Genomic DNA, 24,914 nt, shown 5'->3' with positions numbered 1-24,914 from the left:
CTTAGAGGGCTCCCATTCTCCATCTCCTGGAGCAGAGGGGCAGGGCAGTGAATAAAACTGTGCGTCCTTGTGTTCCAATTTATGTTGCTGGTCCTTGGGAATAGACCAGTGTTTTAAAAGTGAAGAAAGACAGAAGCCAGCAACAAGACTTAACAGGCTTTCCAAGTTGAAATTCTGGCTGGAGAGATACATGAAGCTGAAAAATTGGTTGAAATTGAAGGAAATGCAACAGCATTGTTTACAGAGTGTAGTGATTGCTGTAAGTCTATGAACTATGTATCCCAGGTTGGTTGGATGATACTAAATGACAGCTAATAATGTCATAAGACAAAGGCTGTCTTATTTTTGCTTACAGACAGGTACAATTCATGGTTATTCTTTTGGATGAGAAAAGTTGCTGTTAGCCCCCTGACAGAAGGAGACTTCTGGTGTTACAAGGCTTGGCTCCTTGCTCCTGCGCTTTTGTTTGACCAGATGGAAGAGCGCTACCAGAGGTACACACACACAAGGAAGGGCAGCCAGCAGCACACAAATGGCCTGTACCCAAGGTGGATAAACTTTCTCCTCTTTCATGGGGAAGCCTTCCTGTGGAGATAAAAAAGCAAGCAAAAGAAATAATTCGTAGGTACACTTAGATTTTGCTATGATTTCTATTTTTATTTTCTTACACTATCTTAGTAAGGATAGCAAGTTTTACTCTGTCTACAGTAGCAGTCAGTGGCTGTGCCCTCTGCAAACCCTTCTTGTGGGTCTAGAGTCAGCTGTAAATGTTTTACACTTTCAAAGATGTATAGCTGGAATTGCAACACATTCCCAAGGATGTGGGGATTGCCCAAGGGTTATCAGATCTTCACCCTCTCTTGGTTAAATTATGTTCGTTCTTGTTGTACTCAAATCTTAACTGGTTTCAGCAATTACTGAGTATGTTCTTTGTCAAATAGGGAAGTTGTATATCAGATTTTGAGGGAATGATGATAGAGCAATTCCTGCAAGTCTGTGGCTATGAGTTTTATTTGGGAAGATGGATACTTGATGGCATTTGGGGGGGACACTGCTGCTGTGTAATCCTCATATAGTTTAGGAACAGAATCAGTCTTCAAACCCCCACACAAGGATGTACTTGAGAGGGGTCAAAGAAACTGCATTTGATTTGAGACAGTGACATCCAGATGAAATGTTCTCAGCATGCACGTCTTTTTTGCTGAATTAACCAACACTGTACTCAGACCACTGCCTCCCTGTCTGCCTGTCTAAAGTACACGCTCCTATATCCACCAGGGCCCCAGTGATACTGGTAGCTCTCACTGAGAAATGCCTGCATCCCTGACATCTGTTATGCAGCTCTAAAGCTCTGCTCAGGCATTTGTTCTACCTCTGAACGCCCTGTGGGTATGGAATGTCTGTGACATGTTCACTTCAACACTTCTGATCATTACACACATCCATAAGAAATATGGAACATGGAATAAGCAGGACACCTCAAGAGGAGACAGGTTTTAGTATGTGTAGCTGCTTTGCACACTTGAGCCTTCTCATTCTGAGCACTCTGTTACTTCAAGCTATTTTCAATGGGTAAGCAGTAGATAACAATAATATTAAAGGATCTTGTAAAGGAGGAAAATAGATAATTCTTCCTTTAAGTGCTGAAAATATTTGAGCACATACATATTTAGGATTCCAGGCTGTGTAGCTTGGTGGCTTCTGCATCTGAAGAGTAACAAAGGCCATGAAGACAATTAGCAGGAGCAGAGGGCTAATAAACCTCCATGTGATCTGCCAGAAGAGACTGAGTTTTCTTCCAGTCATCCATTCCACATCTTCACTGAACCTTGTAAAAGAGGGCATGTTTATGATGATGTCAGAGCTAGAGTGGTAACAGTTTCCCTGTTTTATAGCTTCCTGTAAGTTGGAAACACAGAGCACAGCACTGTAAATCTTTTCTATTCCACACCATTCTTTAATAACACACTGCTTGCTTGAGTAAATAATCATATCAGCCAAGTAGGACTTTACTGAGCCATACCAGAGATGGATGACCAATTTACATTGTCAGTTAATTACCTGAGCATCTAGTGTAAGGTTTCTGAGCTTAAATAAATGATGATAATATTGCAGCAGTTCTGTAAACTATTCAGATATTTAACATAAAAAGACAAAATTGCCAAGGGAACAAACAGCATGCTAGGAAAATGTCTCAGTTACCAGCACCAAATCAAATCGGGTCAGGGTCAAGGTTACTGCAACCTGAGCTGCATTTATGTCTTAGAAGAAAAAGTTCCGTCTCTTTCCAACATACCTTTTAATTTTATAGATGTACACAACTCCAATCACTTCAAAAAAAGCGATGACTAGAAGAGGCACTGAAGCTGCATATCTGTCAAAAATGTCAATCCAGTAACTCCCTGAACCCAGTGTAAAACACAGAGCAATGAGGAAGCTAATTAGACATATTATACCTGAAGAAAAAAAGATATCTTTGTTACTGGAATACTGAACTTGGTAGGTTTCTTTTTGTTCTAAATTGCTTTGTTCTTTTTCAAATAATTTTTATTCTCTCCCTCTCTGTGGAGTTACAACAAGCTCTTTTCTTCTTAGGGGAGCTAATACCACTTCCCAAACTCAATTTTCCCCTGTGTGTTGGCCCAGGGCACCACTATTGAAGGAGGAATGCATTCATGTGACTCACAGCATACTTCAGTCGTTCATACTTTTTCCATCAGACAGCCTGGGCTGTGCTGTGAGCCAGGGTTAATTTTTGACTGCTGTGGTGAGTTTCAGGTGCCTCATTTCCATGCAGCCATAGGGTTAAACCGCAGGCACGTGGTACCTCAGAAGTGTAAGGGCCCCCTGGATTTCTGTCCCCATTTCCTCAAAGAGCCCAGAGCTACAAATGTGTATGGCCCTTATGTTCATGCCTGTGTCATTTGGGTTTCAGCACACTTCTGTACAGCCAGTTCCCCTTTAGTCAAGATTTAGATTTGGGATAATTGAGAGAACAAGTGGGAAGGAAAGGAGCGAATAAAGGTATTGCTGGGCATAGACATTGGCTGCAACTCAGTTTGTACCTCTTTCTAATGTGTTGCTAATTGCTTCTAACTCTGAGATGGCCTTTGGTTCAATTCTGTAAAATGCTGGCTCTAGACTTTTTTTAAATGTTTTAAAATTCACAATTGGAAAATCAGTTTTAAAATAATATTTTTAACTCATCAAGTTGGGAATAAATGTTTTTACATGAAAAATTTTAAAATTAGGGATGCAATTTAGATACCATAGGAAGACTCTACAAAAGGCATAACGGCAATATTTCCCATAAGAATTTAAAAGGGCACATTGCAGTAATATTAGTCGCAATTGTCATAGATATTTCTGGACCAATTTCATAGTAGGATCTCTCAGACTCTCATTGAGTCTGGTTCTTACGGAGCAGGTTTTGTTCAATAACTATGGCTGGTTGAAAAGATTCCAATTTTGGTGCAGAACAGAATCACACACCTTCATTCCTCATTTTTCAAGTGGTAATTTTCTACTCTGACATGTTCACAGTAAATGTGAATCTGTAGCAGCATAAACCTGGGTGAAATAGGTGTGAATGACCTCTCTTACAGTGGTAAGTTCAAGTGCAGGTAGTTATGGCAAACGAGCTGATGTCACTGGGTGCCTTAAAGTGATTTGTATCAGTGCCAAAGGCTTAAGGGAGAAGGCAACAACAACAGCTGATGACAGCAACAGCTCAGAGTGGACTGGACTCCAGGAATAGCAATTTAACAAGATTTCTCAGACTGGAACAGCTTAATTTGCAAACTAATTAAAAACCAGCCAAGGCAATATAATATTGTCAGCTGACAGCTTCTGCCATAACTGCTACCTCATCTCTCTGCTTATCTTCTGCAAACACAATCCACTGCCCTTACTTACACTGTGACATTCAGCTAAATTAATGCTAAAAATTATTAATTCCTCTGTGATATTAATTAAGCAGTTAATAGTTTGTGCATCTATAAGGAAGTCACCTTCTTTGAACAAAGCAAATACCTTACCAGATAATAGCTCTTTAGGTGCTGATTTAGGTAGAATTTGAAGCTCTAGAAGAGGAGTGAAGACACCCTCAATGTTTCCAAACATGGAAGAAAGGCCCAAGCTGAACAACATGATGAAAAACAGGATGGCCCAGGCTTGGGAGCCTGGCATGAGGATGATAGCTTGAGTGAAAACAATGAAAGCCAAGCCAGTTCCTGAGACACTCTGCAGCATTCACAAACAGATAAAAACACACATTACAATGTCATTTCTCATGCATAAAGTAACTAACACAGTGCTGTCCTTTTCTGGAGTCAAGGTTGCTGGTCACCCTGTGCCCTCTGTGGCAGCCAGCAGTTGAGAAAATGGGCAGTAGGGAGTTTAATTTTAAGTATTCTAAGGATATCTAGACAATCAGAGCAGAATTTTAGCCTGCACAGAGAGATGGGTTCAGAGTAAAGTAGACTGGAGAGTTGTAATTGTAATAGAAGTTGTTTTGCTAATACCATCCTAAATGTGCTTTTAAAAAATCTATGCTGTAGTAGCTTCTGGAAAAAAAGAGGTGTAAATAAAAATATGATTATCTCTCTTAACACCAAGAGAATTTGTGAATCATTGGTCACAAAATCCCCTATACTGGCCAAGGCAGAAAAGACTAATATGGAAAAAGCCAATTTCAACCAAATTTCTTTTGGTGTAGTCTCCCAAGGACAAGGATGTTGAAATCTAAGCATTGAAAAATGCTAATGTTGCTATAATTTGGAAGTAAAATATTTCAAAATGTAAATCAGAAATGGATGCCATCAGAAGAAGTGAGACAAAAGAAGCTGACTTGTACCAGGGCTGAATGTTGTCCTGGGATTTCTCCATCATGTGAGTAAAATAGCCTACTTTAGCTTTACTGTATGTTAGGCCTGTTGTGCATTAGCACACACTGACTGTGCCAAACAGCATTCCTGGAGCAGGTGCCATGAGGTAGGACAAGAAAACAGACAAGAAACATCTGTGTTTAGTGGTAGGGGAAATGTTACAGGTAGGTTGGAAAATAAGGAGAGGCTCATGATGCACTTTGGTGGTGAAGAGTGTACATTGTAATGGATTTTTTGATACTTTCCTAAATACAGATTTAGAAAATTCCCATTCAGTAACCTTTTTCCATAATCTTTCATTTAGATGTGTTCCTCCATTATGCTTATTTCTGTAAACTGAACAAGGACTGAATCTAGTGTCCATGGTAGACTTCTGGTGGGAGCACCCTGGAAGATCAGTTTTGTGGTAGTAATACGTAGTTTTGTTTGCCGTAACAGGCAGCTGTGCATTCTGACTATCCTGCAGCAGTATTGTTATTTCAAATGTTGAAAGATTGATTTGTTGCATGATTATGTGTAATATATCATTGCAGGTAGAACAGAGTACATGTATAAGAAAAAGGAAGACAGGAATCCTTCTATGTAACTTTGTTTAAGGATTACCTGTTGTAATCAATTATGGTACCTGATCAAGAAATTCTTGAAGATCACAGCTTTTCAGTTTGAGCCCAGCAATTTTTTCTGGATATGATGAATTCAAAAAACTAATCCAGGATGTATAGTTCTGTCGCATGATGCTTTCTTCTGGAAGATCAAATTCATTGATGATATTGATAATGTTCCTGCCAGAGAAGCCAACATATTTAAACTTTAGTTTAAAAGTTTGCAGATGATGTGGCTGGAAATGCTATGCTGTGTATTCAGGTGCTACTTCAAAGTTGTGTTTACTTTCTGTGCTGCTATTTACAATATAAAGGAAAATATTAATTGACAGCTTTTATATATAAAATAGTAGAAAATACTCAGACTATTTAATGTTGTCTCAGACAGAAACTCTGACTACTTTATGCAGATTCAGTCTCTAAATAATTTTTGTTTTATCAGATCTCCAGACCATTTCTACTACTTGTGTTTAATAAGTTAGTGAAATAAATTTCTAATGAAATAGAAAAAGGAGGGGATTTTTACTACTTCTAATGCTATCCTGAGAGTAAGGTGCAAACCTTGATGCACTACTTGAAATGGGTTGTTCTGCAATTTGTCTTTATTCTTACAAATTATCATCCTTGACTCAGTCCCATAGTACTTTATATTTTTACATTAAACTTCTCCGTACAGATGCTCTTCCTTTGTAATGAAAATAAATTCTCTAAATACATGTCTTTCAAATAACACATTATCACATTATCTATTTAGGCACTGAAACCACAGTATAACTTTGGGAGCACAGCTTTCTCACCTGTCCAAGCAGTCCCAGTAGGCTGTGGTTGCTTTAAATCCCAAAACAGAAAAGACTGGGATGGAAGCATAGAGGGATGTCATGCTGTTCACAATTGCTACTGTCACAGCATCCTTTTCACAGTCATTTCTAGAGATAGCATTCAAATAAGTCAAATGATTAGGCAGGTTTTCTTATCTGTCATGCAGTTATTTCTGCAAACTTTTAAAAAATTTTTTCTCTCCCTCCCTCCCCTTCCCCCTCCTGTTAGAAAGTCTAGTGGGAAAAAAAATCTAGATTAGAAAGAAAATCTTTCTAATCTAGTTAGAAAATTTGTCTTTTAGAAAGAAAGATACTTTTCTAAAGATGCATTAGAAAAATTAAAAAAATTAATTAAAATGTCAAGAAATTGCACAAAATGCAGCAAGAATTCAGCCAGCTAATAAAGGTTGTGGTTCTACTCACTTTGCTGGATTGTAGCTCGCAAATGCAATAAGCCCTCCAAAAGCCAAAGAGAGAGAGAAGAAAATCTGTGTAGCAGCATCAAGCCATACACGGGGATTTTTCAAGGTGTTCAGCTGAAGTAGTTGGAAGAAATTCATGTATTAGGCTTAAATTAAAATTTCTTTTTCTCTTGCAGTTCTCATAGCTCACCCGTTCTTTCAATTCCAGAATTCTGCGCTGTGTTGCCATCTAAATACTATGAAAATGGGAATAGGTACTAAACAGGTCAGTAAAAGAAGTGTTTTCAAGAGTATTATGGAGGCTATTTAAATATGTGTAAGAATTATAGAATCTTTTTTATTGTGCATTTTGTCTGTCTGATGATAATGTTGTTCTAAGTGATAAACACTAGGAACACAATAGAGAAAATACATTTTTCCTCAATTGCTTTCTTTTTTTTTAAATTCACCTACTTAACCTGCAGTTAAAGAATATTGTCTTCCTAAAACTCTATATACAAATACTAAACCTTCACTGTTTTAAGACAAAGTGATTCTGTAGCTTCCCACATTTGCTTAAAAACTAATTTAATAGAAGTGACTAAAAGCACAAGCAGGCAAGAAGAGAACAGTTATTAAGAGTAGCATCTGCTATTCAAAGTGCTGTGAAAACAGCAATAAAGATAGAAGGTCAGCATAGGTAATACAAGAAAAAAGGAGAAACCGACGATGAAATTTGTATTTTTTTGTAAGGGCAGTATGATACAGGAAGGTAAATTAAAAAGCAATGATTGGTGGATTACAGAGAACATTAAGCAGTTTTAAATAGCTTCACTAAGGAGTTTTGATGTTGAAATCTTTATAAAAGAAAGAGATAGAACATGAGTAATGTGCAAAATGTAAGTGTGATCAATGAGTATTACTTTCCTGCAGAAACTACAAAGTGGTGTGTTATACCCTACCACGTGAATTGCTTTCTGATCCATTATCAAGGACAGAGAATAGAAGAATGTTTTGCTGAGAATGTTTTAAAAGCCAGATAGCTCAAAAGTGATGCTGGGGCTGTAGACTATTTCACTTTGTTTTACAACAGTCTGAGTTAAATCTGCAACCCAGTCATGCAGGACAACTTGTGTGTTTTGTGTCTGTGTGCCTGTGCTTGTGATTCAAGCCCATGACTGGGAACATATGTAGGAGTGAGAGGTAAATATGCCAAAAGACCCTTCCATAGCATTTTGGGTTTCTCTGAAGCTGGCCTGAGCTTGAGGAGCAAGAACAATGGGTCCACCTCGGTGTGGATGGATCCAGGCAATGCCATTACTGCAGGTGCTCTTTCCTCAGGGAGCCCAGTGCTTTGACCACAGCAGAGCTGTGTCACCTCTTGTACAACACAACACAGCTAGCAGATTCATGGAACCATTGCTGGCTGAAGTGATTCAGCAAAGGCAAACCCTTCTGGAGGTTTATTTTGAAAGATCACAGTCAAGCCCTCAAAGGCCAGAGTGCTCACTGCAGTGCAGAAACTTGGCACTCACGTGGCTCTGTGGCCTTCACACTTCGATTAAGTGCTGCCAAGTCAGTTGATGCTGACAAAGGCGACTCCTAAAAGTCTGGCTTTCTCACTGGGAACTTTGGCAAATGAGTCTGGAGGTAGTTTAGACTGGTATTAGGTGCAGTGCATTTATTGACTCCAAAAGATACCGATCAACCCCAAACTTGAAAAGATAACGGGCAGGCATGGCAATGTCATTATCTGGTCTTCAGCAAATTGTTGAAAGTGTTATTTTATATTTATATGGCATACAGGTTTTATAAGCATATGTTCAGAAGAAAAAAATGTGCTGATGCCAGAAACATGTGGATGAAGATGTACGATCAGTGTTAATGAATAGTCCCCTGTTCATTCCCTGTAAGGAGGAAAGTAAATATAATTGCTCTCTCAAGAGTGGTAGCATGTTTGGATTTTTGAATATATGAAGCACAGACAGAAACAGAATTAAAAATTACTGGGGTCCTTGTGATGTGTAATTTTGCTGTAAAAACAGCTATTGATTTTGTGAATAGAGGATTTGGGGGCCTGTGCTGCCTTTTTTTTTTTTTTCTTTTTTTTTTCTTTTTTTTGTAAAATAGCTGCTGAGTTCTAGGCACAGGCAACAGTTGCCCAGCCAAGTTCTTGGAATTGTTCATTGCCAGAGAACCTCCAAATATTTACAATCTCTGAAGTTCTTTCAAATGTGAAAGAGACTGGAGAAGGAGACATTTGTATTCCTTAGGTGACACAGGTGTCCCCTGAAGCTGAACCATGCAGACTCTTGCTGATGCTTGATGTAATCTTGTTTCGTTGTTTCTGCTGCCTCTGGTTATTTATTTTGCAAAATCCTTTCCAAAAGTCTGTTCCAGCTCCTGTGTGGCTTCATTGTTGTACATTTTCTGCTTTCCCCTCAGGTGTCACTTCAGGATACTTTTTTGTTTTCTTGGCAGCTTCATTTTCCAAGTAACCAAGAATTTTGAGAAGGTGAGTGAATCATCAGACTTCTCTATATCTGAAAGTCAATGAAAAGAAGTATTGATTATTTATTCTGAAATTTAAGGTGCAAAGTGTGTCAGTTGACAAAAGCTGATTATGAAATTTTGCATGAAAATAAAAACACAGCCTCACATAATTAAAATCCATATGCATGCTTTTATTATTTGTAGTACTTATTAACAAGAGCTAAAATACAAACTTGGAAAGTGAATAAACTTTAAAAAATTGTGGTTTAGAAAATAAATTAAATTCAGTTAGGTGGTTATGATGTGGAAACTAGGTAAGATGGGACTTTTTGTGCTAGGTGTTACTTTCACAGACTTTCACAAACAACAGTGAGGTGTCACAGTTATGAGATAATGGATGTAGCAGCTGTTACAGAGAAACTACAATTTCTGCTGCACTGCGGAGTTGGAAAGAAGTTGGAAAATATTGCCTCCAATCAGGGAAGAATGTCAAGAAGGTTGGTTTTATGTATTTTAAAAGCAAGCGAAACAGACAGTAGGTGATTTACTTCTTTAATTTGCTAAAACTTTTTCTGCAAAAAGACGGGAAAAGAAGAAGAAGAAAGCACACATTTGAGAAATATGCTTTACAGTTTTGTAAACTGATGGGGTCTGGGTGGGCCAAGTAAATCTCTGCCTAACAGCCCTCCTGTACAACTCACTTTAAGGCATCCCCTGTGGAGAAGTGTAAAAGAAAAACCAGTGTTTGCTCATGGGGAGGGTGGGAATAGCCTAGCAGCAAAGGCAGTACTGGTACTGCAGTTGTGGGGTAAGGGGATGAAGAGAGAAGGGCAGTATTGAAGCTGTGTGCTTACTGTGCTTTTGAAGTCCTCAAAGTGCCACAACCCTGTGTAGCAATTGGAAGGTTGGTTTAACAAAGCCATCTGTCTTACACTAACTTTCTGTGCAATAGCAACACCGATAGCAGGTATCACTTACCAGCCTGTTCCATCAGCTTTTCCACATTTATAGGTAAGCACATCACTAAAACCATCTTCAGATGACTTTTCAAGGATGTCCTCAGGATCTGCATCCTCAAACCAGCAAACCATCAGCTGCAGGCTCTCTGCAGGTGGATTTTCATTCTGACTTCTGTTGCCAGTGTACAAATCCGTCCGGCTCTTTTACGATGATCTGCTCCTCCTCAGCACTGCAATACCTCCAGGCTTTGTGAGTACACACAAATCTAGCTTCCTGCATTCAGTTCAGGATCATTGCAAACTAAATTCCAAAAATGCCTGAGCTGTTCCAGAGAAACCTGACAGCCTAGCTGAGACCAACTTATGGCAGGCCGAGGCGTGTTTTGTTTGCGTTGTCAAAGCTGCTTTCTTCCCTAAGACATTGCACCAACTTCTTATAATCCTGCCTGGCCCTTCAAAAATGTAAGTGAATATCCTAATCTGTAAAAACCAAGCTTGTCCTTGAGCTCTGGCAGCATTTAGATGGGTGTCTGTGCCACTGGGCTTGTAGAAAGAGGGATAAAACAGTCTCATCTGAGCTTTCTCTTGCTCTTGTCCCTTTCCAGCCTGGCATGTAAAGTATCTCTGAACATCTTGGCTTATGTTTTCTTTAATATCTGTGTTCTTGTTGTAGGAAAGGAAAGGAAAAATCCAGTGCTCCAGTGTTTGAAGCACTTCTGTGGCTGTGGAGGCAGCAGATGCTTGAGAATGTGTCTGTGAGTGCTGCTGTTCCTCCTCTACACCCACCACTTCAGGGAGCTTTTTAGCCATGAAGGCAGAGTTGTGAGGAGCCTCTAGTGGGTAGCAACCATTTAGTGGGACAGTTTGACTTTGCATTTGGGAATGCTGCCAAGGACAGTGTAGGAAAGGTGCTTCTGAAATGGGCAGCATGTGGAGGGATCTGGAACTCGTGTCCATATGAGAAGTTAAGAAAAATGGGAGAGGGGCTGTTGTCCAGCAATTCTGTCTTTTAGGAAGAGATATGGGGAAAGGGAGAAATACTATGAAGAAGCAGGGGCAGGGAAAAATTACTTTAAACCTTCAAAAAAAACCATCACTTTACAGTGTAAATTCTCAGTTGTTGTCTTTGTGAATTCTTAAAAGATTAAAGCTGTGTAAATTCTGTAGCAGTGGCAGGGAAACTCCATCTTTCTCATGTACTTGTGAAGTACATCAGTTTCACTTACACAGTAAAGACTGAGGCACCCATTACATTCTTAAACTTAATTTTCCAGTATTTTCTGATAGGCTTACTACTGAACTAGTAAATTCTTTGCTGCTTATTTTCTTGTGAAAATATATTAAAATAATTAAGTCACTTCATTTCAGAAAAAGAGCTTAGCTGAGCTCTTTGATAGACATCTAAACCAGGAGTTGTTGGCAGATGGTATGAAATCTGAGGAGGAGTAAAAGGAAAATGAATACTTACTTTAGGGGTGAAGAGGTAAATCAGACCTTCAGTGGCTCCTGGTAGAGTGAGTCCTTGAATAAGGAATATAGTCAGGACCAGATATGGAAATATTGCTGTGACATAAATTGCCTAAAGTAAGGAGGTCAGAAGACAGAGAGTTACTGGCAGTAAATTCAGTCAATTCTATTTAAATTATTGCAGCATTTAATAATAATAAGATCAGACAGCTACAGATGAATACAGCCATCTTTCAAATAAGCAGGATGTACTTTTGTAGAATATATTTGTAACAAAATGGCTCTTAAAACTGTGTGAAGGAAGGCTGGTAGGGCAGAAGTGTTTGCAATGGAAAAAGAGAGAAGCATCATTTTAAGCCACTTGTACTGCTGTTCTCAATTTGTTGGACAGGGAGCATACTGAATGGTGCCAGTGTGGTAAATGGGGTAAATGGGATTTTCCTTATGGTAAAACCTCGGTGTCTGGAGGGCAGGATTTCAAACTGCAGCATAATCACTTCTCTACCCTTTCCATACCTTCCCTGTGGTTTCAATTCCTCGGATGGTGCAGAGATAGACAATTGCCCAGCAAGCTGCTAAGCACAAAATGAGCCACCACTGGAACGTGCCACTCTCAGCAATATCGGGTGTTATGTTCAAAGTTTTCCTGTACCAGAAATAATTTACTGCAGTGCTTTCATAACATTCTTCATTAAACCCTGAAAAAAAAAAGTGGCTAGTGTCAGAATAAATTGTGGGCTGCAAAATCTAATACAGAGATGGACTTTCTGCACTTCTGTAATGTGCAGCAGGACAAACTCTCACAGCAGGCTGAGACTGACACTTATGTGAGACCCTCACCAGAACACCACCAGCATTTTACACAGGGAATAACTTCCTGATTAGAAGCAGTGTTGTACTCAGTGCAAGGTAAAATCTAAACTAATTGTAGTGAAAACAATGAATTTTTCTAGCTGTATAGCTACAAACTGGTGGAGCCATAGCAAACTTCAGGCACCTGAGAACACATCTAAGTCCAGGCTCCCCTGGCTATATCATGGTCCTATGGTGGGGAAAGACCCAGGCATTGACCTCTTTGGTTTGAGTTTCCAGGACTTCTGTGAACAGCAGCTTCAGGCACCTGCATGCAGGGGAGTGGGCATTCCCCAGCCAGGCTCTGTCCCTGAAGAAAAGGGAACTGGCAACCTTGTGTATACCACAACCTTTGATGTCTATTTGTCTTCCTACTCTAGCCAGCCCTAAGGCCTCCAAAAGAAAGTTTAATTCCACTTTGTTTTGTCTTTTTTCTTAGCCTTTTACTCAGGTGGTATTTCTTGCTGTGCCCTAGAACTTGTTCTCTCTCATGCTCTGAGAAAAAACAGAAGCTGAAAAATAGTTTTAAAAACCTGAGAGCATTCTTCCTTATTCTGCTTGTGTATACTCTCTCTCTTTAGTCTTAGTAAAGGTTTGGTAATGGATAACAGGACTTGCTCTTTATTTTGTTTCCCATTTTAAAGTCAAGCAAAAGGACTCATGGACTTTCTGGCTATGGTTGTTCCTATGAGGATGATGACTTTGAGTAAGCTAGCATGACTCTTGTATCATTTTAACAGCAATTCAAACCAGGACTTTTTCATAATTCAGGGCAAAATAAAGTGTGGTTTCTTGATTAGCCCAGAGTCTGATGTTTTGCTTGCAGTGCTCATGGAGGTGTACTTACCTGTTCTGTTTTCATTTAGAGGACAAACACTCCAAGGAAGAGGTTCTTGGAAGGAGTTTATGAAATACCACATCACCCAAGTTAAAACAGTGTTGTAGAATAAGCTCACCAGAATCGACACCATCCATGAACCAACTCCTACAGAAAGCACAAGATCTCACTTCAGAAAAGTTTTGGAAAAAGTTATCAGTCAGTCACTGCACTAGCTGTTTGAAGCTCTCATTTCCTAGTTTTTCAAGATTTTCTTCTCCATCCCCCTGACCCCATCCTGAGATTTTCCAATGAAAGATGGGCATTGTGTGTCCTCAGTAGCCAAACGCTGGTGCACAATCCCCCAGATCACCAGCCCTGCTCCAGGAATTCTGAGACTCTCTACTTACATAGAAGGTTAGGGTTGAAATCTTTGCTCTAGTATGTAGTCCATTGTTTTCTACAATACTGGACAAATGTAATTGCAGAGAGCAAAAGAGACCAAAGTTCTATAGTGTGCTGTAGCTGCATGAGACTCTTGTCCCAAATCATGCACAGGTGCCCTAAATTTGGCACTTTTTTACTCCTGTGATGAGGAGGGGAGAATATCAACACCACAGTTTCTGCTTGCTTGCATTTTTGCAAGGGAGTATGAACATGCCTGTTTGTAGGAGATGGGTTTAGCTGGAAGCACCACCTGCAGCTTGGTATTTCTTTCTTGTTGCCCTCTGGCCTTTAGATGACTCCTGTTATGCTCCCCTTCTCCTCCCACACAGCCCCACAGGCAGGGCCATCAGTGCCAAGCCCATTTCAGGCACCTGCTTAAAGCAGGTCATGATCCAGCAGAGCTGGCTGAAGCATGCAGGAGTTTCCCCTTGCCCTGCAGGCACAAGGGTGTTATCTCAATTACCCAGGAGAGTCAATACCTTAACCTTCTTCTGGTGGCCATTCTGGATCACTTTTTGCAGCCTAACAGTGGTGGACGCAGGGCACCAGATGTGTTTTTTCAGATATTAAATAAGTAGAAAAGAGCTGGCAGTAGAGGACTGCACACCAGTCTGATGCGCTGTGCTGTGTGGATTGTCCCTCATGTCCAGCTGTGTTGATAAAGTCCTTTCAGCAACCCCACCCTCTTGTGGAGGGAAGCCTTCCCATGTGCTTTGGACTCATTAGCAGGTACCAGGATCCTTGATTTCCTGTCTTTCTGTCCTTCCTTAAGTCTGCTATTTATGGACAGAGAAGACTGGATCCCTGAGGGGCTGTGAGGGAGGAACAAGAAGCACTGTGGGCAGGCAGCTCTTGTTGAGCACCAGGGTATGGTTGGAATGGGGCAGTGTTGAGGAGCAGAGCCCATTTCATTATGCTCCCCACAGAAAAGGTTATTAGGTTTGCATTTGAGGCTCTTCAAATGATCCTGAAATGTGCCTGGAGTAATGTCTGGTGAGAGCAATACACAATTACAGAATCACAGAAGGGTTTGGGTTGGAAGGGGTATTAAAGATTATTTAGTGCCACCCCCATGCCATGGGTGGGGACATTTCAACTATACCAGGTTGCTCAGAACCCCATCCAACATGGCCTTGAATGTTTCTAGGGAAACCACCCCTAAAAATCTCACCACCCTCATTACAAAATATTCCTTTTTAATCCTAACACTCATTTCTTTTTATATCCTAAAACACATCAGGCACAGGTCTGTGGGAAGTGAGTGCTGGGTGGGAGCTGTCTGCAGTTCCTTGAGCTGGGACTGAAGGGACGTACCAATGCCTCCAAGGTAAGGAGAGATGGTGTTCCAGGCTCCAATGCTGCCTTTCCTCAGGCACTGCCCAAGGGCCAGCTCGAGGTGTAGCAGTGGGATTCCTTCAAAGACAAGAGCGATGAAGTATGGGATCAGGAAAGCCCCTGAAAAGACATTTAAGTGTGATTAAGCCATATGATTTTTCTGCATCTCACTGAAATTACTGGTTTATAATTAATGTGCTTTATCAGCCTAACAAAGTCCTTGTAGGATGTGTTGAGAGAGGGATCATTGCTAGGGCACCTACAAGCAACATCTGTTGCTGGTAACTTTGGTAGTGAAGATGGAGGAGGAGGGACTGGGATGCTTAGTGCTGCAGGACACTTCCCTCAGGTGTTGCTACAGCCCATTATAGGTAATCTCACTATTTCATCCATTTCCCTTTCTTTTAAGCATCTTTTGTCCTCCTCATAAAGCACAGGGGTTTGCCTGTCCCCTATTCCATCTGTTTTCCCTTCAGTGCATTACCTTGTTTCATTTCTAAAGGTTCTCAGGCCTGTGCTCCTCCATCCTGCTCTGGAAAAGCAGGATTATGTGCTGTATACCCCCCAGAGACCATGGTATTTTATTGCATGAAGCTCTGCTCAGACATCAGAGCCTCTAGCTCATGAAAAACTGGAAGCAAGGCTGAAGTTGTTGTCTGAGACATGTGAGCCATGAAACTTCATTTCTTCCCAGTTTGTGTCGTTTACATTTGTCTGTTTTCCTCCAAACATCTCCCTTGGGCTGGAAGCAGTGTGTCCTGTTGGTTGCCTGTGGGCAGGGACCAGTCCTACCAACAGCCTGGCTGATTCCTGCTAGACTGTGTGCAATGCCTCTCTTCCCCCACCTTCCCCCACAAAGAACACACATTTGGGTCTCCCTTCTTTTGCACAGATGCTGTTTTCATGAGACAAGAAGTTTCTTCAGTGTGTTTGTACCACCTGCCCAAATGTCCAGTTAAATTGAAATGGTGGAATAGACTGAAGTTTATTGCCATGACCAACAGCCACTGTGACCACAAACTCTCTTTTCTCCAGGGAGACAAAGACAGAAATTCTGCCTCAGCCACCTCCCCATCCTCCTACAAATGTGAACAGATTCTCTGTTCCTCATAGCTTTGTCAATAAACCTGTACCTTGTTCTATAATTTCTGATTTGCCTCCAGACCTCATATCTAGGTCTGCTCAGCTCTGCCCTTCCAGCTCAGGAAACTTTCTTTATGCTCTGTCTTCGGCCCTGAGAGAGAGGTGGGGGAATGCACAAGGATTTCTGGTCTCCACCTGGAATGGCGCCTAGGTTCTGCAATCAGTGGCTATTTAGAAAGGCTGGGCAGATAAAATCTAATCTCTTGAGTTAGTGTTGTATTGCAATAACTTTGCTACCTCTTGTTACATGCTGCAATAAATCCATACAACACCCAGAGAAGGTGTGTTGTTGGATGGTTTAGCCTTTTATCAAGTTATGCGTAGAAACAAAAATCACAAAGCTCTTCTCAGCAAAGAACTGTTCATAAACTGCCAAACTTGGAAATAAATGTCTCACCTTAAGGTCTCTATTCTTGAAATGCTTTTAACTGGGAAGCAAATTTGAAAAACAAATCTCACAGTTAATTCCCACTATGTTGAATCCTCAGTCTGAGGTCCCTTCAAGAAGAACCCAGTAACCTCTTGCCATGCTTAGTCCTGTGGTCTGTTTCAAACCTGCTGCAGTATCCCTCTCCACAGCACATCTGAGGGTGCCAGCCCAGCCCTTCTGGCAGTCTCATGCCTTGGACTGTCTCCTGAGAAGAGCAAACTATTGAGGCAAGTGACCAGAGCACGGCAGTATGGAGTGCTCTACTTCTTCATCCATCTGCCTGGTTCTCCACCAGCTCTGGGAGCAGCTGCAATCCATGCTGCAATCCCTGCTGAGCCCTCGCTAGCAGAGCACTCCATAAGAGACCAGCCTATCTGCCATATCATATCTCCTGGGAAATAACTGGGTAATAATTAGTGCAAACTGTTATCTCTCTCCCCTTTTCTGTTTGCTAGTTGAACCACTGGCAGCAGACCGTGTTTAGACATTCTGCTGATAAAAGCATGTTTACTTTGTGCTGGCTTGTGTGTATCTTCAAGCATATTTACAGAATGGCAAAACATCGTGTCACACTTGGAAAAAAATACTGGTTTTCCATGAGAATTATATGAAATAATCTGCTATCTGCAGATATGAAAATATGGCAAAGGAATGGTTTAAAAATAAATAGTTTATGAATCTAACCTTTCTCAAACCTAATTCAAGTAAATGGCTTGTAGTGTAAAGTAAGTTTTTAGTTATTCATTCCTTTGCATTACAATATTTTTAGTCAAAAAGAAAAGAGAAAAAGAACAGTCTGATGAAGCACTTGAAGCTTACTCTTCCACAATAAAATCCCCCACTTCTAGAAAAACATGGAGAAACATTAACAGTAAACTGTCAGATACAGAATAGTGAGTAAGACCCCTCAAGCAATCTATAGTTGAGGGCTCTGATTAATAGATAGAGGAGGATGTGCCAGAAGGTAAAAAATAACTACCCATTTTAAAAAATGCCACAAGAAATCTCATCATGAAGAAAGCAAGCAGAAAATCCAAGAAGCAGAGAACCTAAGACACAGCAGGTACCACAAACCAGAGCATTCAAACATAAGCACAGCAAAACCTCAGCAGAACCCATGTGATGTTACGCCCAAGCACAGCAGAACTCTGTAGATTTCCATGTAGGCTTCCATGGAGGATGGGAAAAGGAAACTATAGCAGAAAAAATCATAAAGCACAAGCAACAAATTATCTTGTATCTGTACATTGTACCTACAAAAAAAAAAAAAAAAAAAGAGTTTAGAGTTTTTTTTTCTTCTGGAAAAGTGAAAAAAGAAAATTATATAGTGGTGAAGCATTTTTAAATACTTTAAAAGCCTGGAGAAATGCCCATAAAAATAAAAAGTATTGCCAAAGCATGATTTAGTTGCATCCCTGGGGTGTGACTTAGGAAAATTTTAGTTTACAACATTCCTTCTGTCAGAAAGACACTGAAGATTCATAAAGCATTGATCCTGCAAGTAGAAACATGTGGTACTAAAAGAAGGTTGAGGGAAAAAACCCAAAACTTGCAAGAGTCAAAAGTTATTTTGGAAGGAATCCTGCACAAGGATAACACAAGCCATGGAACAATCCCCTGCACATGAGAAGGCACAGAAGGCTACAAAAGCTTTTTCAAATCAGGCTATCAAAAACTGCAACTACTGCACTACTGGTAAGCTGGGGTCATTTACAAGAGAGTCCCAAGTGTTGGGGTGCACCAGTGTGTAACAAGATTGCTGAAGGACCATTGGAGGGGGGACAGCTCCACAGCCACAGCAGTAGGAAAGGAAGGAGCAGGTGCACTCAGATCCACAGAGGGTTTTCAAACCTGACCCCTTGATGGCAGTGCACGGGCAAGTCAGGTCAGGACAGCAACTGCCCGACCGTATCCAGCAAAATGACACTTGAAGGGCACAACCTTTGTTGTGTCACCTGCACGTGACAGTCTGGGGGAAAGTGCATGAGCCTCTAGGCAGCCTGGGGAGAGCTGCCAGTGCTCCACGGGACAGAGAGACCAGGAGGCTCCGGAAGGAGTGCAGTCTAAAGCTGGCTGTCAGCAACCAGCAAAGCAGAGTGAAACAACCAAATTGGGTTTGTCACTTGGAAACAGAGACCAGCAGATTGTGCTGGTGGAAATGTAAAGCAGTTTGAAGTATCAGCTGGGCAACCTCCAAATCTACATGTACTAAGACCTGCAGAAATTGATGTGCCTTAGTGAGAAGCAGAGAAAAAGACCAGTAGGTGTGCTTGATATTGGGATACTACAACTTCCTAAATGGTGGAGAAATACTGATCAAAAATCAGGAAGGACTGATCCATGATTCAGTCTTGCATCTTACCAGTGCCTGTGAATCAGCTAGCAGAAGAAAAGCAAGTGACTTGAAATTATGATTCAAAGACAGAACAACATTTGAAGTACCAGAACATGAATAATGTTTTTCCTTCAGACAGAGCTTTGGGAGTAAAAAAAAAGAAATAGAATAAAAACTCAAATGATCTGGAAAGTGGCAAAACATTAGTTTTGAAGGAAATGCATCTGTAGGGTCTGAAAAATTCAGAAAGCACATCTCAATGTGATAAAATGCAGCAAGCATTCAGAGATCCACTTCATTAGTTCTGTTGGTACATAGGAGGAACGGGGATGGGTGCACTTTTCCAAAAGACTAAGAACTTAATGGCAAGATAGCTGAGATAATTTATGCAATTTTATGCAATAGGCGGGAGCTACTTGTTCAGATACAGATACAAAGATATTAGCTATTCAAAGGGGATTTTCAGACCTGTCCCATTCTCTCCATGGCACTTCAGTGGCTAAGCAGTGTGGTATAGTCAACACAGCAAGGAATTTACATCAAGACATCAGATAGGAAAAAAAGGAACTTAATCACACTCAGCCCTCTCTCTAGAAAATAGCACTCTGTGACCTCTTTTATGTCTTCTCACATGCCTCAATCCAGATGAAAAGTATGAGTTACTTTAAACATTGTATTTGTGCAGCACACTTATGATGGCACTGATAGATCCTTGCAGGCCACATTACACACCTCACTGACTGAAACTTGGCAGAGTTGGATTTCCCACATAAATGACTGTATCCCCTTGAGAGACAGTGAGGGAGCCAAAGCCATGTCCAGAAAACCAAAGGGACAGTCAATGGCCATTTCAAATGAAGATGGATAACACTCACAGAAAACTCTTAAAATAAGCTTGGCGAACTCCCCTGTGAAATGTGATGGATGCAAGCAGGCAGCTTTCAAATATGAGCATGCACCAACCTGAAATATAAAGGGCAATCAAATATAATAAATTATGAAATAATTGACTCCACATGTCACAGCTTTTCACCAAGGGTTTAGGCAGGATATAGCAATAGATTGGAAAATGAAGTTTGTTACTAGCTGTAATCCAATTTTTCTGTCAGACAGTGAATAGTTCTGCTCTTCCCAACATACTGGGTTTGTTTGGGCTGGTTTTGGGTTTTGCTTTTTTTTTTTCTCCCCAGTATTTTTCAGTTATACAATTTGTTCCTCCTAGGTTTTGTTTTCTTTTTGAGGACACAGTGAACCAGGCATATCACAGCACGTTGTAGTTCAAATTTGAGCAAAAGGTCAAGTAGGCCATGGGTTAAGAAAGTCTGTAAATGGTTGTCCCAGAAGCAAACAGTTCTCCCCTTGTAGCATGACTGTAGTGTGTAGCAGTGCAGAGTTTAGATATGGTTGCTGCTACCTATAGTAGTGCTTATGTGTATTTCTTTTCCTAGAAAATAAATTTTAATTTGTATTTTATATTAGAGATATTTTCAGTATTTTTATAGGCCCAGGCTCTATACACATTTTTAGTACCCATGGGTTAAGCAAGCATGTATATATATGACATATATATATATATATATATATATATATACACTACCTATAATCCAAAGTAAACCACTGCAATCAGTTCCAGCTAGAATTGAATTGGGTTCTTTAAATGTGCTCAGATGGCTCCCTGTGTAAACATATGGATGTATGACTTGTTAGTGTCTCAGTTTTAAGTGACAAACTCTGTACTGGGCTGTTTAGAGAATTCTTTCCAATCCCAGTTGCCTGGGAACGTTTGTGTTTGTCTCTACCAACTGTGGCAAACAACCTTCATACCCATTAGTCATGAAAAGCAAATAGCTAACTTAACTCAGGCAATAAACCCAAATAATCAGTAACGGCAGCAGGAGATAAATGTCAGCAGAACTGATATTATATTAGATCTGAGTTACTGAGTAACACTAATGTGCAATGAATCAGGGCCAGAGGTCTGATGGGAACAGCTGACATGAGACAAATGTACAAGCACTTGTTTTCATCTCTTGTTTTTGCAAAGATGCAGAAACAATGATATCATCTGAACCAGCTGTAAAACTACCCCAGAAGCCATCCAGCCTTCAAGCATGTCTGTGCCATATCCATACCTGGCTTCTCCATGCTTGTGATTATGGCTGCATGCAGAAAGCCATGGCACTTCTCAGGGCTCCCAGTTAAACACAGTGCTGCTGGTCTCTCCCATGTGCACATCTTCACAGGCACCCACACAGGATTTATGCTCCAGTACCCCTGAAAATCTGTTGGGCTTTTGCACCTGAGTTGTTTGCTTTCAAAAATGCAAACCCAAGCCACGTCACTGCTTTAAATTAACAGAAGAAAAATGCAGCTACCTTACACACAGATGTAAATGCAGGAGCTCTGTCTTCTCAGTGATCTTCATAACTCACTCAACTTTTCCAACGCCAGCTTTCTATGACAGATTATTCACAAACCTCACAGCATTCTGTTACAGAGTCCATCCTGCTATTGAGCTCTTTGAGCCCTTTGTTGAAGGGGCCAATAATGACCAAACACTGGCTGTCCATCCATACATTGACCTTAATTCACCACTGTCTTGTGCCACTGTTGGTGGTGATGCAAAGTGGCTGTTTGCCATTAGTAAGTCTGGTGGCTATTTTAAGCTGGTTTCTCACTGGCAGCATTACTACTCAGGGAGCAAAGGAGCAACTCAGCCCTTGCCCCTGCAGCATTTCTCTGGTTTTTACTCTCTTTAAACCTGCTCTACACCCTGTCTTTTTTGTCCCTACAAGTTCCTGTGGGAAACAGTGGAGTTCTGGAGCTGGATGCACAAGCAAGCAGACTTTCTGAGCACTGCTAAGTCCATTAGAAGGTGACCTCCTTGCAGTCAGACTCATGCTTCTCCTGGGGCAGTGAGGACAGGGATGCAGGGGAGCCCAGAGGGGACGATGGAGGGGAGAGATCAAACCTCAGGGGCAGATGAGCACTGCTATCTTCTGAAGTGAGGCTGGGATCTGAAACACCACTGGCCACAGCTGGCCACGGGTAAACAACAATTGTTGCTTTATAAGAAAGTGTGAGAGCCTTTTTATGGGCAGTAGAACAATATTTCATCTCAGTCTCAACTTTACACAAATTTTGTGCAGCCTCTTGCATCTGGTGGCTCCAGAAGCTGCTCTGTGCAATGAAATGTGTGGAGGAGCTGCATCTTGCTATCATCCTGCCTGGGATTTTCAAACTTTCCACTGAGCACTTTGTGTTAATCATTCACTACATTATAAAAACATCACATTATATTTGCTTTTTTATGTTGTTTGTTAATCCTGAATGCTTTTCCCCTTGCTTTCCAAGATAGAAAGATCACCTGAGATGCTGCAGAGCATTTGACCTACGGCTCCTGCTCCATAAGAATATTTTCCTTGCAGGTCTCATGCCATATCTGCTAGGGGATGTCTCTCTAAAGATGTTAATCATGTCTCATTAATGCCAGTATCATTAACTGAATTGACAGGTTTTCCCCCAATAATTTCCATGGACAAATACAGAGAAACAGTGTATACTCCTGACTTTCTAGCCACCCAGTGATGGTACTTTTCTGCAGGAGTTTCACATTTTAAAAATAAATCATAGAAACCATCTAGTGTCCTGGGAGGAATCTTACCTACTGCTTCTTGTCTTATCTCCATTTGTGTAACTCTCAGCTGTCGCATATTCAACCTTAAAAAGCTCCTTGCCACCAAAATAATTTCCATTTTCTTGTTTATAGGCTATGAAAAACATACTCTTTAATTTTCAATTTCATGACCTAAATAGATTGAATTCTTAAGCTGTTTGTGTCACAGAAGTTTTCTAACCCTTGAATAATTGCTGGGACTTTATTTTGTCTTTAAAAACTTTGTCTAATTTTTAAAGTTGACTTTAAAAAGTGGACTTTTAGAAAAAGCCAGAGACTCAGAAGTTGTCTAACCATAGGCAGCAATATCTCTGCCTACTTCCAAGTGTTCTGTTTACATCTGCCAAGGTTCTTTCTCTTGATACAACCTGCTATAGCTCATTCATTGAGCTACTTACAAAGTCCCTATCTAAGTGGCTACTTCTCCCTGAAACACCTTCCTTTACAGGCTACATCTATTCTTGGTTCCTTCGTTGATTGAAATAGAAGTAGTTCATCAATACAGACACCTCAGTAAAACAAACTTGGTTGTGATAAAATTTTCTGTTACTTAACATTTTGTCCAGGTGTGAATTTTTGGTTTCTCTAATTAATTGAAAGATAACAAATAATACTGGGCTGAAACAATTTGCTCACTCTTCTTTAGACAGCTTACTGTGGCAGATTTCAAAAGCTTCTGTGAATGGTGAGTTACCAAGCGCTCTTTTCAGATCCATTTATATTTACCAAATTGTCTGCTTCCAAAGCAATTCCTTGTGGAACTGGTGCCCAGGCACAGGCTTAGGCAGCTGTCCATGACACCTGGCAGGCTCCTGTTGCTGCTCCATCAGCTGAGCATTTTAAACAACCTCACAGACAGCCAAAAGCACAATTTAGTTTTGTGCAGGGACAATTCCAGAGCATGAGGTAGCTCCTAAGAGCACGGGTGGGGAATGGCTCCCTCACCATCCCAAAGGGAAGTCCAGTGGCCATTTGTCTAGGGGCCAGTTCCCTCAGGCCTCCCAAGGACTTCTCATTTCTCCTTAAGGTAGCCAGCTGCAGATTCAGTTTCCTGCTTCCATTGGGACCTCAATAGCAGTATAAAAACTTACATGTAGATTTGTTCTATCATCAGTCAGGTCAGCATCAATCTGGTCTTCCTAATCGAACGTATCATTTTATAATTAAATATATTTCTATGGAAAGAGCTAATTAACTGGTGCAAGACATTAATGACAATCAGTATTTTTTAAAAAGGGATATAACTGATATAAATTATGTAATTTCCACGCCCATCAGAGGATTAGTATAGCTGCATGAGAATTGCAGTGCAGTATTTTGGCGAAGTCCCGTTCCACTCTTACCGCCTCCGTGTATCTGACACAAGTATGGAAAGCGCCACACGTTCCCCAGGCCAACGGCAAATCCGATACAGCTCAAAATGTACTGGAACTTATTGTCCCACTTGGGTCTGCCATCTTCTTTGGGGGTTTCAGGTGTTGCTGATAAATCTTGTGGCATTATAATGAAATATCCGTGGCTTCTCAGCCCCTTTCCCTAAAAATGGGAAGATGCTTCAAAACCTGTTTCTCCCACAGGTTTTATGCAGGGTGACAGAAGGATCTTGGAAGAAAGGTGGAGCTTTCTTTTTATCTGATGCAAGCGGCTGTGTCATTGCCAAGGATGCAGTTTAAAGACAAAACCAGGAATTATTGTTATATAGAGAGTTAGCACTCTTGCCTTTTTTGCAGCTCCTTCTATAGTTAGACAGCTTGGGAATATGTTGTTAATGGGTAACTCAGGATCAAACAGGTTTTTATTTTCTGTTCTCCTTATTTTCTGTTCTCTGTCAGAGAAGTGTGACACTGAATATAATTAAAAAAAACCCGTTGCAGTGAACTAATTAAAATTGCAAAATACCTGTAAAAATCTGTGAATAAAACATTGGCATTTCCTGTCTTAGTTTATTAATAGAAGTAAATAAATGAACTCATCTTTTCCAAATACAAAAATTCAATTAGAAAAAAGAAAAAACAAGAAAAATTAGATGTTGTGTGTTCAGACATTAGAATTTGGTCCATTTTCACAATAGTTGCTAGAAGTTAATCACTTCCCACCTGTCAATGAATCCCCAGTGACTATTTTTATTATTCATTAAATAGTTACTGATGAATGCAAGAGCCGAATGCTTTCCTTCAATTGAAAATATGTGAGAATATTTTTCTGTTTTCTTTCAGTCATACCAGGGTTTTGCTGGTGTGCATGCCAAATCAG

The 24,914-nt window shown here is 40.6% G+C and overlaps 1 protein-coding gene across 1 annotated transcript; it reads right to left on the bottom strand.

The window, feature by feature from the left end:
- Positions 1-24,170, bottom strand: LOC131558727 (sodium-dependent neutral amino acid transporter B(0)AT3-like). Its single transcript, XM_058806715.1, has 12 exons — positions 24,005-24,170; positions 15,057-15,197; positions 13,326-13,463; positions 12,143-12,324; positions 11,628-11,738; positions 6,730-6,842; positions 6,286-6,414; positions 5,512-5,668; positions 4,038-4,242; positions 2,297-2,456; positions 1,666-1,828; positions 1-585 (listed from the first exon to the last, which is right to left on the bottom strand). Exons 1-12 carry the CDS (start codon positions 24,159-24,161, stop codon positions 373-375), a joined length of 1,869 nt encoding a protein of 622 aa, XP_058662698.1. The 5' UTR covers positions 24,162-24,170; the 3' UTR covers positions 1-372.
- Positions 24,171-24,914: the final 744 nt, after the last annotated feature.

The sequence above is a fragment of the Ammospiza caudacuta genome, chromosome 1 (genome assembly GCF_027887145.1).
Source record: "Ammospiza caudacuta isolate bAmmCau1 chromosome 1, bAmmCau1.pri, whole genome shotgun sequence".
NCBI classification, from domain to species: domain Eukaryota; kingdom Metazoa; phylum Chordata; class Aves; order Passeriformes; family Passerellidae; genus Ammospiza; species Ammospiza caudacuta.
This window is presented reverse-complemented; position numbering and strand designations above follow the sequence as displayed.